The 15050-nt window shown below is 39.3% G+C and overlaps 1 protein-coding gene across 2 annotated transcripts in view; it reads left to right on the top strand.

Moving 5' to 3' along the window:
* The window catches only part of apeh (acylaminoacyl-peptide hydrolase), a 42194-nt gene that overhangs the window by 25131 nt on the left and 2013 nt on the right, over positions 1 to 15050 (top strand). For both annotated transcript variants that reach the window (XM_055647725.1, XM_055647726.1), the window contains exons 15-21: positions 3769 to 3907; positions 4629 to 4712; positions 7799 to 7879; positions 9399 to 9487; positions 11487 to 11677; positions 12945 to 13047; positions 13652 to 13758. In XM_055647725.1, coding sequence (XP_055503700.1) covers positions 3769 to 3907; positions 4629 to 4712; positions 7799 to 7879; positions 9399 to 9487; positions 11487 to 11677; positions 12945 to 13047; positions 13652 to 13758 — 794 coding nt within the window. The remainder of the gene's footprint in view (positions 1 to 3768; positions 3908 to 4628; positions 4713 to 7798; positions 7880 to 9398; positions 9488 to 11486; positions 11678 to 12944; positions 13048 to 13651; positions 13759 to 15050) is intronic.

Here is a 15050-nt window from a genome sequence, read left to right as displayed (position 1 = left end):
ATTGTAAGCAACTGGTGTCCCAGCACCGAGCCTTGCGGCACACCACTTGTCATTGCCTGCCATTCTGTAAAGGACCCGTTAATTCCTACCCTTTGCTTTCTGTCTGCCAACAGTTCTCTATCCATGTCAATACCCTATCCCCAATACCATGTGCTCTAATTTTGCAGTAATCTCTTGTGTGGGACCTTGTCAAAGGCTTTTTAAAAGTCCAGATACACCACATCCACTGGCTCTACCTTATCCATTTCACTTGTTACATCCTCAAAAAATTCCGAAAGATTAGTCAAGCATGATTTCCCCCTTCATAAGTCCATGCTGACTTTGACCGATCTCATCACTGCTTTCCAAATGCACTGCTTTAACTTTAATAATCGACTCCAGCATCTTCCCCACTACCAATGTAAGGCTAACTGGTCTATAATTCGCTGTTTTCTCTTTCCCTCCTTTCTTAAAAAGTGGAGTTACATTAGCCAGTCTCCAGTCCACAGGGACTGATCCAGAGTCGAGAGAACATTGGAAAATGATCACAAATGCATCCGAGATTTATAGGGCCACCTTCCTGAGTACTCTGGGATGCAGACCATCAAGCCCTAGGGATTTATCTGCCGTCAGTCCCAACAGTTTACTTAACACCATTTTCTAGCTAATGTGGATTCCCTTCTGTTCCTCCCTCCCATTAGATCATCGGTCCCCTAGTATTTCCAGGAGATTGTTTGTGTCTTCCTTAATGAAGATAGAACCAAAGTACGTGTTTGACTGTTCTGCCATTTCCTTGTTTCCCATTATAAATTCACCTGTCTCTGATTGTAAGGGACATACATTTGTCTCTTCACTAATCTTTGCTTTTTCATACCTAAAGAAACTTTTACAGTCAGTTTTTATATTCCCGCAAGCTTGCTTTCATGCTCTTTCCCCCCCCCCCCTCTAAATTAACCCTTTTGTCCTCCTTTGAGTTCTAATTTTCTCCCAGACCTCTCATTTGCCGCTTCTTCTGGCCAATTTATATGCCTCTTCCTTGGCTTTAACACTATCCTTGACTTCCCTCGTCAGTCATGGTTGAGCCGCCTTTCCAGTTTTATTTTTTCACCAGACAGGGATGACAATTTCAGGAGTTCATCCGTGTGGTCTTTAAATCTTTGCCATTGCATCTCCACTGTCAACCCAAGTATAATTTGCCTGTCAATCCTAGCCAATTCCTGTCTCATACCTTCAATGTCTCCTTTATTCAAGTTCAGGACCCTATCTCTGAATTAACTGTGCTACTCTCCATCCTAATGCAGAATTCCACCATATTATGGTGACTGTTGTCCAAGTGGCCTTGCACAACAAGATCATTAACTAATCCTTCCTCATTACACAATACCCAGTCTAGGATAGCCTGCCCTCTAGTCGGTTCCTCTACATATTGGTTTAAAAATCCATCCCGTACACATTCCAGGAAATCCTCCTCCTCAGCTCTGTTACCAATTTGGTTGCCCTAATCTTCTGGAGATTAAAATCACCCATGATAACCACTGTACCTTTGCTACACGCATCCCTAATTTACTGCTTGATGCTATCCCCAACCTCCCTATTGCTGTTTGGTGGTCTGCATACCACTCCAACAAGCGTTTTCTGCCCTTGGCTATTTTGCAGTTCTACCCATACCGATTCTACAGCATCCAAGCTAGTCTCTCCTTGCTATTGCATTAATCTCTTTAACCAGCAATGCTCTTTAACCAGCAATGCCATCCCCCTCTTCTTCCGTCCTGTCTATCGTTCCGAAATATTGAATACCCCTGCATGTTTAGCTCCCAGCCTTGGACACTTGGAGCCATGTCCCCGTAATTCCAACTATATCTTATCCCTTAACTACTAACTGCTCATTCAATTCATCCCCCTTATTTTAAATACTCCTCGCCTTAAGGCACAAAGCTTTCAGGTCAGTTTTTCTTATCTCCCTTCTACCTTTTGCTTCTGTCCTCCTTTTGTGACCCTCTGTCTCCTACCATTGGGTCCCATCCCCCTGTCTTGTTAGTTTAAACGCAACCTTTCCCGTTAGCTGCACGGATACGCGTCCACGTTGTTGACTCCAACCCCCCCCCCACTTTTTAGTTTAAACCCACCCGTGTAGCACTTGCAAACCTGCCTGCCAGAATGTCGGTCCCCTTCCAATTAAGGTGCAACCCATCCCTTTTGTACAGATCATCCCCTGCCCCAGAAGAGATTCCAGTGCTCTAGAAAGCTAAATCCCTGCACCAACTCCTCAGCCACACATTCAGATTCCCTTAGCCGCACGTTCAGATCCCTTATCTCCCTGTTCCTACCTTCATTAGCACGACGTACTGGAAGCAACCCAGAGATAACCACCCTAGAAGTCCTACTTTTTGGCCCCTGTCTAGTTCTCTATACTCGCAGAAACTTCCTTTTCTTACCCACGTCACTTGTGCCTTCATGCACAACTACTTCTGGCTGCTCACCTCCCCTCTTGAAGATAATCTGAAGTTGGTCTGACTATCAACTGACATAGTATAAACCCACTGACTACCACAGCTATCTAGACTACACTTCTTCCCACCCTGCTTCCTGTAAATACTCTATCTCCTACTCACAATTTCTCTGTCTACGCCACATCTGCACCCAAGATGGGATATTCAAAACTAGGGATGTCCTCATTTTTTAGGGAACGTGAGTTCCCCTCTTCCATCATAGATGAGGCACTCACCAGGGTCGCCTCGATATCCCGCAGCTCTGCTCTCGCTCCCCTTCCCACAATCATAACAGGGACAGAGTCCCCCTAGTCCTCACCTTCCACCCCATCAGCCGTGGCATACAGCACATAAGCCTCCAACATTTTTGCCACCTCCAACGGGATACCGCCACTAGCCACATCTTCCTATCTCCACCACTTTCCGCAGAAACTGGTCCCTCCGCAACTTCCTGACCAACTTTCCCCTGCAACCGCAGGAGATGTAACACCTGTCCCTAGACCTCCCCCCCCCGGACTCCGTCCAAGGATCCCAACAGTCTCAGGTGAGGCAGAGGTTCACTTGCACCTCCTCCAACCTCATCTACTGTTCCAGGTGTGGACTCCTGTGCATCGGCAAGACCAAGCGCAGGCTCGGCAATCGTTTTGCTGAACACCTCCGCTCAGTCTGCCTGAACCTACCTGATCTCCTGGTTGGTGGATGCTTTAACTCCCCTCCCATTCCCACACTGATCTTTCTGTCCTGGGCCTCCTCCATTGTCAGAGTTAGGCCCAGTGCAAATTGGAGGAACAGCACCTCATATTTTGCTTGGGCAGCTTACACCCCATCATTGACTTCTCTAATTTCAAGTAGCCCTTGCTTTCCCTCTCTCTTTCTCTCCATCCCTCCCCCTTCCCAGTTCTCTGACTAGTCTCAATATCACCCCCTTCCCAGTTCTCCGACCAGTCTTACTGGCACCGACTACATTTTGTCTCTGCTTTGTTGTTACCTTCTCCCAGGTAACGATGATCTATTCTACATTTTCCTTGATCTCCATTCCCTTTGCCCTGTTTTCACACCTTCACGCTTCATTATCTATCTATCTCCCTCCCCCCCTGATGCGAGTCTGACGAAGGGTCTCGACCCAAAACGTCACCCATTCCCTCTCTCCAGAGATGCTGCCTGTCCCGCTGATTTACTCCAGAATTGTGTGTCTATAATTATTTCTTTATTCATTTGACTACTTTTGAGGGATGCAATATTTTTATAATTAATTAACGTGGAGCCTCGTTACCAAATAATGTTGTTTTCATTCCTATAGAAAGTAGGCTTTTTGCCTGCTGCAGGCAAGGAACAAAAGGTCACTTGGGTAGCACTAGATGAAACTGAACCATTGCCAGGCATCGATTGGAAAATTCTGACTTTTACACCTCCACTTGAACAAGAGAATCCTAAATTCTGTAAGTAGGAAAATAAAAAGTAATTGTATGGTGCCCTGTTGTTGATATCTGAACCCCTTTTTATCTAACTGGATTTCCTTATGTTCTCTATTTATGGCTCCATTTTGTTCATTGTTTTTCTCTGTTTTCCAGTTTTAATTGTTTTGAATAGGGTCATTTAAACATGTTATTGAACTGTTAGTGGAACCATTTAAATTCTGACGTGCTTTTCAGTTGATTACATTTGGTCTGAATCAAAAATTTGTCTATAATATGTGCAAATTCAGTTTAAGTTCAGAAACAATGATAGCAAAAGAATCTAAATTTAGATTGATCTGAACAGAGCATTTATGCTAGAGTAACCCAGGCTGCTCTGGAGAGAAGATATGGCTGATGTTTTGGGTCAAGACCCTTCTTCAGACTGAGAGTCGGGGGAGAGGGAAACTAGAAATATGTAAGGTTAATTGTAGGTTTGATTGTGATCATGTATTGTCTTTTAGGATGCATCAAAAGCTTGCCACTGTACCTCTGTGCACGTGACAATAAACTAAACTGAACTGATTCAAAGAGCATGTAAGACGTGAAAAGGGCAGATCAAAGCAGATGGTGATCAAGGAAATGCGCACTCATTTTTTTGACCTGTGCCCTCTTGGTTTGACCTGTTCATTGTTCCGGAGATATCTGGTATTGCTGATGGACTGTTGCAATTTCCTTTTCAGTTGTTTCTTTCCTTTTCACTTAGCTGCAATGAATTTTGAAGGTATCCTTTTGAAACCCAGTGAAAGAAAAGATGGTGCTCCTCCTCCAGTTATTGTTTGGCCACATGGTGAGTTGGCATGATTGTGGAATGCATTGCTGATAACCAGATCAGTATAGAATTTGAAGGGCAATAAAAATGACTTAAGGGCCTGTCCCACTTAAGCAATTTTTTTTTAGGCGACTGCCAGCGACAGTCACAGTCATAGTGGGATGCCGAAATGGACCCACCCTACGACAATGTCTGTGATAAGCCACCACCTGGTCGACGTCAAGCTACGACAAGCTACGTCAACCGGCAACACAATTCCTCGCGACTTGGGACGTCCACCTACTACAACCACGACGACAACTACGACAACCTTAGACCACACCGGAGACGACCTACGACAACTGAAGTCGACCTACTTCCACCAGCGACAAGCTACGACTCTGTCGGCGGCAAATGAAGACAACTGAAGACTTTTCTTGATGCCGGTACTGTCGGCGGTTGACGTAGGATGACGTAGGTTGTCGCCAATGGAAATCACCGAGGTCATCACCCAGCGAGAACCACCAACGTCATCCTGACGACAACCTACGACAGCATCTACGACAGGAGAAGACGGGCAACGTCAAGCCTACTGTCGCCAAAAGGTTTTGAACATTTCAAAATCCAGTGGCAACAAGAAAAAAGTTAAGACACTTGAGGAGCCAACTCGCAACAATACAGGCGTCACCCTGCGACCATGTGGTGACAGCCTACTTTCCCGCTGTCGCCGAAAAAAATCGCCTAAGTGGGACAGGTCCTTTATTGATACACTCCTGTGTCCTTGGTATTATCTCACACTGGTGTATTGACTAGAAATTAGATTTTAATGTACCACTGAATTGATTTTACATATGTTGTGATTGAATTAGATCTGAATCCCAAAATAGTAAAATAATTCCATAATCAGCAATCACTGTGGACTTTCTTGTAATAATGTTCCATCTTTCACAGTTAAAATATATAGGTAAGAAACTTTAGAAAAAATTAATGAAAGCCTCAAGGGTAGAGATCCTAGTGAAACAACTGTGCAAGTATACGTGTATTCAAAATATGATGTTTTTCGAGAATGCTACATAGGCTGCAACAATGGCATAATGATGACACTATAAAGTTTAACAAACATTACAAACTTACAAGATACTTCATGATGAGGAATTGTCCTCAGCCAATCTTCACTATACTTTGCCTTTGCTGTATCTTTTTTTTTCCAGCAGCAACGCATCAGATTGTAATTGGAGGCTGTCTATGGTTCTATAGAGAACCATTGGCTATAACCTTCTCGGAGGTCAGCACATCTTTAATTTCTATGCCTTTTCATTGCAATATGAAAGTCATAGATGAGCTGAAACTCATATGCTCACTTGCTTGACATGCCACCACCCACTGGATTCACCTCTGAAACCAGCAACAGAACCCTCTGGGGAGAGGGGCAGGTTGCTGTTCCTAATAGCCTCATTTGCTGTTGCTGCAGTAGGAAGCTCAACCTTTAAATGGATCTAAATTAAACCGGTTTTGTGCAGGTAAATGAAATGCTTGAGTCATAAGGATAGGTCATGTCTTTTACCAGAGACCATTGGAGATTGAGGGGTGACTTTATGAAGATACATAAAATCATGAGTAGTACAGATAAGGTGGATGGTCACAGTCCTTTTCCAAGGATAGGGCTCTAAAACTAGAGGCCATATATTTAAGGTGAGAGGGAAAAGATTTAAAAGCATCATGAAGGGCAAACCTTTCACGCAAAGGATGGTGGGTATATGGAGCCATCTGCCAGAGGAAGCTGTTTTAGTGGGTACAAAAACAATACATAAAAGACAATTTGACAGTTTCATAGATACAAATGGCTTTGAGGAATTTGGGCCAAATGGGACAACTTCGACAGACATCTTGATCACCATGAACACATTGGGGCAAAGCCTATTTCCAAGATGTATCACTCTGAGTCTGTCATTCAACTGTCTTGAGTACCTCTAAATATCGGAGACTTTTCAAACCATCTTGAAAGGATTTTGAAGGCAGTGAAGGGTTGTCGATACATTCTGTGAGAATGGTCCCAGTTTGTTACTTAAGACCCTGTTGCCAGGTTGCCCATTGCACTCCGCAGGATGACTTTCGGATATGCAGTGCTGGATTGTTTGGACCACCAGGGTGAACATTGTGGGAGGGGTGGGATCCTGTTCCTCCCGGCCCTAAGATAAAGACTAAAACTATCCCTCTGCCTCTAAGGAAGGTATACAAATTAGCATTTCAGGTTGGAACCAGATGAAAGGATCCTTTGGAACTATCTCTTTCTTTTTCTGACACTAACTGCTCTACAGTGAAAATGCAGCATTTCTTGTTTTTGTGTCACATCTTTATTTTTTGGTATTTCTTTCCCTTGCATTTTGCTTTTGTTTCTCATGTTTCTTCCAAATGCATAAAACATTTGATTAAGATCTTAAAGGTACTATTGAGTTATGATCGCATCTTTACCAGCCAGCAATCTAGCTGTTTCCATTTCCATACAACTTGATTGCTGATACTAAAAGAAGGGTGACCATTCAAATTGGAGGCATTAAGTTTAAACTGATGCAAAACAACTGGAAAATGTTGCAGAAAATAAGCTAAGCTTTAACCTTCAGAGAGAATATATCCAAAGAAACAAACTTGGTTGATCCAGTTCACATAAATGTCTCTACAAGTAATTCTTTGGTTAGGTTTGATTGGATGTGAATGGACTGTACATTACTATTTTTTTAAATAAATAAAACAAGATCAAGTCATTCTTTTTACCGGTATAGAAGGTTTAATGATTAAAGCCAATCGATGAACCATGGCCTCACCATCCAAACAAAATACATAATACTGTGATTTTTTTCATAATAATTAAAATAAATAAAACATGTACAACGAAATTTAAAATGTCAGCCAGATCAACATTCTTAATGTTTTCTTAAGGGTACCAGTATGAAGGTTTAATGAATAAAGCCAATCGAGACATACCCAACCATTCTGCTTCTACCATCCAAACAAAATACAACAATAATACTGTGAGCAAATCTTTTTTTGGTGCAGCGGGAACTGTGTAAGTCCTCCAAGGTAAGGAAGTTTCATAATTATTATTATCACCCTTTGATGTTATATAGGTGGACCACACTCCGTTTTCACAGCCGAATGGATGTTGTATCCTGTCGCCCTTTGCAAACTGGGATTCGCAGTCTTACTGAGTAAGTAATATGCAAAATCAAACCAGTCACCACTTACAAATACTGATTACAAATTTGAAGGATAAAATATCTCAACTGTATAGTTTTAATTGGAATGTCCTTGGGCAGTGTTTGATGAAAAGAAGCATTTCCCATTGTATATTAGCTGTTTTCCTTATAGAAGTGTCATTAGGTGCTTACTAGTGGCTTGTGAATAGCTATTTGGATCAGATCGCTTGACTTGCCATCTAGGATCAGATGGTATCATGTTGTAGTACTCGTACAAAAGTGGGTTTAAAACGCAGAGCAGATAATGCATGTGAGATGTCTGGTTAAATATCAAACGTCTTGCTTGGTTATAAGCAGTCAGCATCTTTCTTTGCAGGTATGCAATAGTCAATTGTGGGGTTGTGTCAAAGAACAGCTCTCTTTACGCAAAGCAGCTCGTGCTTAATCTTTGCAATCAAGAAAAAAACTTATTTGGGATTTATCTGAAAGGCTTATCTTTGGCTCATGGGTATTGAAAAAAGGATTAATGCCAATGGAGACATGAGCTATTTTAAACTCAAAGTGCAGTACTTCAGAGTTAAATTATGAGATTGGCAAGTATTGTATTTCACAATGAAAAATAATATATTACGTGTACATCATTCGTGGCTGTGGATTCCAGTAATCATAAATTAAGCTTTTCATTAAATCATGAACCAGTTAAGATGGAAACATCTCCCTTTATGACCCACTGTATTAGCATAGGTATTAAGTTTATAGTATGCATTGCTGTATGTATGTAGTGAGGGGAAGGGTCCTGATTATGAAAATGATTAAAGGAGAAGCAGGAAAATTTTCAGTTTGGTTAGTGACCCCTTTATAAATATTAATTAAACCCTTCCACCCAAAAGGCTCTTTCTCTTCACTGATGCTGAAAAAGCTAATTTTCAAGCAGAAATATTTTCTGTTTCCTTCAAATGATGGTATTGAGGACCAGATTTATTATGTTAGTTGCTGATTCCGAAACTGAATGAAACTGTTCACAACTGTTGTCATTTATGATGTAGTAAGAAGCTTCAGACCAAATATCTGCATCATTACCAGAAATGCCTCTTTCCATCTCGATCTCCAACTCTGACTCATCTAGTCATTCATTGAAAACTTTGTCCCTGCTTTTTAGTTATATCCAGGTGACCATTGACCCTTTATCATTCCTAAATTTAATTGCTGCCATTGGAGCTGTTTTTTCAAACATTTCTTGCAATGATGCAGATATTTGTGCTGACCATTATTTTTTCCAAATCTACGCTTCTCTACTCAATATTTTCCTTTTTTGAGGTGCTCCTTAAAGCTGACATCTGAGCAACTTTTTGGCCCACTGCTTTAATAGATTAAGATCAAATATTGTTTGAAACATATTTGTAAAGTATATTGGAATATTTAACTTAATTGAAAGCACTTTATAAATACAAATTCTTATTACTGGACATTTAATCTCTGGTATTTACATTTTGCCTCTGTATAATGCAGTTTTAATTAATTGATTTTACAGTAAACTACAGAGGTTCCATTGGCTTTGGTCAAGATAGTATCTTCTCTCTGCCTGGAAATATTGGAAGCCAGGATATGAAAGATGTGCAGGTAATGAGTTGTTCCGATCAGCTGGTTTGTGTATAAAAGCTGGACCATTATTCCTAGAAAGGTTAACAGAAGAATACTGTTCTTGTTAGAGGCATAAATATTATTTTAATATCACGTTTATTATTTATGCCATCATCAAGCAGAATTGTTGGCAACAAAATCTTTGCATGGTGGAATGAACGAGCAAATAAAGATGACCCACATCGTAAACAAACTGCGGGGCATAAAATTTGATTTATGAGGGACTTCCTTGTAAACAGGAAGCAGATTTCAACTGATATTAAACTTAATACTTAGTTTTATCCCATAATTCTGTAAAACTTAGAAAACTGCAAGTTTAATACTCTCATGAATGTCTGAAATGTCTAGACAAATACATGAATCATGAAGGCATAGTAGGCGACACACCCAACACAAGGGAATCAGATTTATTTACGTCTGTACAACAGGGGGCATGACGAGTGGAGTTGTCATGGTCAGGAGATATAAAAATGCATGATAAGGGTATTGAAGAGGTAAGATAAATTTTATTAGTGGGCCGTTCCTTACTTACACTGTTTCAATCATTTGAAATAATTGCAAGCTCAAAAAGTTTTCTTTAATGTTGTTTTCCATTTCAAAAATGGAACCATTGTATAGAGAAAATAAAAATGAACATCCTATAAGGTGAAATGAGCCATACACTATATTCACAATCATTAAAACATTCAACTATTCTCAGCACAAAAAACGTTCTAATTCATCACCCAAATTCTTGGTAATTGATTTGTCAGATGTGTAGATATACAAATTTATCTCTTTTATGTCTGTTCCAAAGCACTACAAACAACATTTAGCGCACTTACATTAAAACAATTTATCTAATTGAGCAGCAACTTACTCTGTTTTTAACTTTTCTTTGAATGTTTATTAATTCATTACGTGTGAATTTAGCAAATATTGCTCTGTTGATTTGGACTCAAACTTGGAAGAAGTAAATAAAAGATCTGCATTGCAGGCGAGAATTAATTCTCAGTCTCATCTTTTCCAGTTTACTTCAGTTTGGGTTAAGATGGAGTATCATCATTTCAATATTCTTTGGCTAATGCAAATCAGAGGAGGCTCTCCTAATTGCTACCCCTTGGCTACTGTTGGAATGTGTCTGTTGGCATCGGATAAGGACAAGAGCAGGAATTTGCATTATAAGCTGCACAAACAAATCCTCTTTGTCCAGCATCATGGATGAATTGCCACCAATTGTGCTGGGTGGCATGTCCAAACATAGCAGAACAACTATCATCGAGATGAATAAAATATTCAATTCCATAATCAAAGTAATGGAGTACAAATTAAATTAAATTGTACTCAACTTGTGCACGGGTCAGTTACCTTCTGCAGTACTGGATCTACTGAAGACAGAACATGGAAACCTCACATTCGTAAATAAATAAGTGGAGAATTATAAATTTGTTTCCTAATGTTAGAAACATGATGTGAAATAAATGGAAATGTTGGCATAAGGTAGTGTAAGAGCATGTCTAAATGTTTGCTGTACCATAATGGTTACTTTTTTAATCTAGTCCAACACACCATGACCTTCTGTTCATGCCAATTGCTCCCAATCATGTGGGTCTATGTTTTATGTTACAATATGTAATGTGATGCCTTATCAGTTTTACATTTTAGAAATACAAATATTCTTCATCTAGTTCAGCTTGTCTGCCATGCTAATTAAACCATAGAAAACTCTGAGATTTGGACCAATGCACAAATCAAAGCAGTTATCTGCATATTCACAGGATTTAGAGAGGCAATGCTCTGCAATCAATCTCTTTTTCTGCAGCTACTTATGGATGGGAACCAGAATATGGTTTTATTCCTCTGCAAAATGTTGCCTATTTGATACCATATGTTTCATTTGCTATTGTTACAAAAAAAAAAGATATAATCGTGGACAGATGGTAAGCATTGTATCATTAAATAGTGTTGAGTGAAAGTTAAATACTCACTTTTATTTCAGTTTGCAGCAGAATTTGTATTAAAGGAATCCTTTGCTGATACCTCAAAGGTCTTCATCATTGGTGGCTCACATGGAGGTTTTCTTGCGACTCACCTAGTTGGCCAGTACCCTGAATTCTACAAGGCCTGTGTGACTCGAAATCCTGTCATTAACATTGCTTCCATGCTGGGAACTACAGATGTTCCAGATTGGTGAGTACTAAGTTAAGATCGAAGGAAGAATCTTGTCATGTTAACATGTTGAACTTGTGTTAAAACTCTTAAACCTTTCGAAATAGGAGGTGCCTTTTGACAGGGGTCTAAATTATTTGGTAGTTGTTGATTTTTTTTGTTGGGTTAATGTAAAGGTAGCTAAATCTTTTGTCAATACTGTCACATTACTTGTCCAATTCACCTCTGAGTGAGTCTTAGTCGCACACAAATGCAAAAATCCCACATTTCTTAATTAGCTAACGTCACTCAATTGGTGTCATTCGTGAAATCCAGCAGGGGAGCACTGGGGTGTAAACTTGGAGTGGAAATGGGTTTTATATTGCTGCAGGTTCAGTGGAAAGAAACATCTGTGAGGGATAGCAATCAGTTTCAGGTAAATTATATATTTTGAATTGAATTAAAAAAGTTATTAAACATAATTACATTTAAATTTTTTTGTTTATATTTAAAAAAATATTTCCCAATGTTTATGAACGTAAGAAACATTCACAAACACTCCAGCTTCTGACAGTTTTGATAACTCTGAGGGTATGGCTTAACCAAATATAGATGCAGCTCAGGTTTTGGAGTTTGATGTTTACAGCAGGAAGGCTGTAGCTACTTTGAACAGGAACTTGCAGGTAGACAAGTGGTGTGGTGTGGATTGTATGTGGTCTGCAGTAAGTATGTGGTGCAGCACTGGGTTAACATTGCAAAGTTTGGTTGATTTACAACATTGGTTCATTTACAACATATATGAATTGTTCTCTGGTTGTACCATGAAGGGTCTTGGGGCATAGTCTACAAATCAAACAAGGTTGGAAGGTTCTGGCTGCAGAGGTGGATTTCAGATCACATTTAAATGTTTTCCAGTCTATTATTTGATTTATTTTGTGATTTGTAGTTTACATTTGTTTTCTTCTTTTTGGTTTACTGGTTACAAAACTGGGTCATAGAATGAACTGCTCATTCAGCTTGTGGTCTGAAATATACCTAAATCATAATGACAAAAATACATATGTTGGATAATAATTGGTCACCGTGGACTTCAGATACAATGGTCCAAATTCTTTCTGGTGTGGATGAGTGTATCATTCTATTTCTGATTATTTGAAATCAGCTAAGTGATTGAGATTTAGAATTTTTTATTTTTTTTAATTCAATAATACCTAGTTTTTGAATTATTGGATTTGATGAACAGGCAGATTTGAATTCAAGTGTGGGTATGTGGACCGAAGATAAAGTCCAAGAAACATTTGTGTTTTAGGTGCACAGTGGAGGTCGGTTTTGAGTACACAGCTGACCAGCTTCCAACTCCTGCCTTATTGGAAGCAATGTTGAGCAAGTCACCAATTACATATGCTTCTCAAGTAAGCGGTTTATAATTCTTCTTTCCAAACTCTGTGTATTTGATATTATTGAAAGTATTTGCAGGTGAGGTCAGCATTCCTTTGCCACCTATTGTATTTCTGAATTGAAGCCAATTAATATAATTGACCAGTCTGAAGAAGGGTTTCGGCCCGAAACGTTGCCTATTTCCTTTCATCCATAGATGCTGCCGTACCAGCTGTTTTTCTCCAGCACTTTTGTCTACCTTCGATTTTCCAGCATCTGCAGTTCCTTCTTAAACAATATAATTGACCTACTACTTTGGGATAAAGTTGTGTGAAGAAGTCGATGCTGGGAATTGAACATTATTTTACTTTTAACCAGTGTTTGACCTCTTTCTGGATAAGATAGCAGGACCCAGTTTTTGAGTGTAAACCCTTCATTTAAATATGCGATTTAAAGCCGATTCTTCAATCCTTTTTTCTGCTTCTGAATTTAAAAACTCCTGCAGCTACCAAATGAGATTTTGAAGTTGCAGGCAACTTCATGTTGAGAGCTTATGCCAGCATGAACAAAGATAAACTGTCTAACTCGATATATTTCCTTTATCAATTTTTCATGCAAATAAATTTCTGTTTCCCCCAGGTAAAATCTCCAGTGTTGATCATGCTAGGCGAGAAAGACAAACGTGTACATCCCACGCAAGGCCTCGAGTTCTATCGAGCACTGAAAGCCAGAAAGATTCCTGTACGGTATGTTTATAATTAATGAAATGGAAAATTAACTTTAAAAAAACCCTTTAAGCAAGTTAAGATAAAGAAAGGCAGTATGGTGCAAGTTTTTTTCATAGAATGTAAGTACACAGATCCTGATTCTTTACTTTGGCTACACCAAGAAATCTGAGCTGGTCTGAAGAAAATCCCAACACAATTGAGGCTTATTTCCTTTGCCATGAACAGTAATATGTTAAAAATAGCAGCAGGATCACCATCATCAGCATTCTGAAGGATGCGTAAAGTAGTCATCTCGAAGGAATCCGTTTTAAAAATACCCTCTGGCCATGTGACCAATTTGATCAGATGTTGCAACACAACATTACAGCAGGCCAAGAGAGTACAGCTCCTATCACGAGGAAAATCTGTAAGACATCTTATCGCTGCCTCTCTGGAAGTGATTATTTAACTTGCCCTTGTTTTAATCCAACTAGGGCTTAAGCAATAGATTACCTTGCAGTTAATAAACAGGTTTTAAATCCACCTTTCTATAATTTTTTGGTGAAAAAATCTTTTTGCCGATTCTGTCGGGTCAACAAATAGTTTCTAAATTATATATTGATGTGTATTGTGGAAAAAGGAACTTGCTTGTGCTTTGTATCTTTAAATTTAAATTGCTGATATTGTCTAGTGAACTATTCCAATGATATGCCAAATATTAAACGATTTGTGGAGTCAGCATGAACAGATAGGTTGTCACCCCAATTATCCAACCTGTGAATATTTCCATAGGCTTCCTCTAGTTTAAAATTTAAATGGAATGCTCCAATACATGGCAGATGAAATTCAAAGCAGAAAAAAACTATTTTTACATTTTGTCAGAGGAATGAAGAGATGACGTCCAAACTTCAATTAAGCTTCAATCACCATCAGCGTTTGCCTTGCCTGACATTCCCATCGTCCCTTGGTTACAATTTTAGTTATTCAAAAATGAAATATTCAACACTTATCAGATTCAATCATGGTCTTGAAAGTTGAATTGGATAACTACTTGTAAGGAAACACTTTGTCGGATTATGGGGAGAGAGAGAGACTATCTAGATGGTCTCCTTCCATTTTGTAGCCTTTTTTCTGTGGTGGAATAAATGATTCTGACGTTGTGGTCTTTTTTATATGTAAAAGCCCAAGCAAATTCAGATTCTTTGGCTGCCAGATGCTTTGTTTCACTCTGGATCTGTAATTTGGCAAGTTATGACAGTGGAATTCATTCAACAGACTTTTACAGGAAAAGCTGTTCGTTTGCATTATATCTACAACTGTATTACCTTAAA

Source organism: Leucoraja erinacea, chromosome 16 (genome assembly GCF_028641065.1).
Source record: "Leucoraja erinacea ecotype New England chromosome 16, Leri_hhj_1, whole genome shotgun sequence".
In the NCBI taxonomy this organism is placed as follows: domain Eukaryota; kingdom Metazoa; phylum Chordata; class Chondrichthyes; order Rajiformes; family Rajidae; genus Leucoraja; species Leucoraja erinaceus.
The sequence above is the reverse complement of the archived record's forward strand: the minus strand, read 5'-3'. Positions and strand labels throughout refer to the sequence as shown.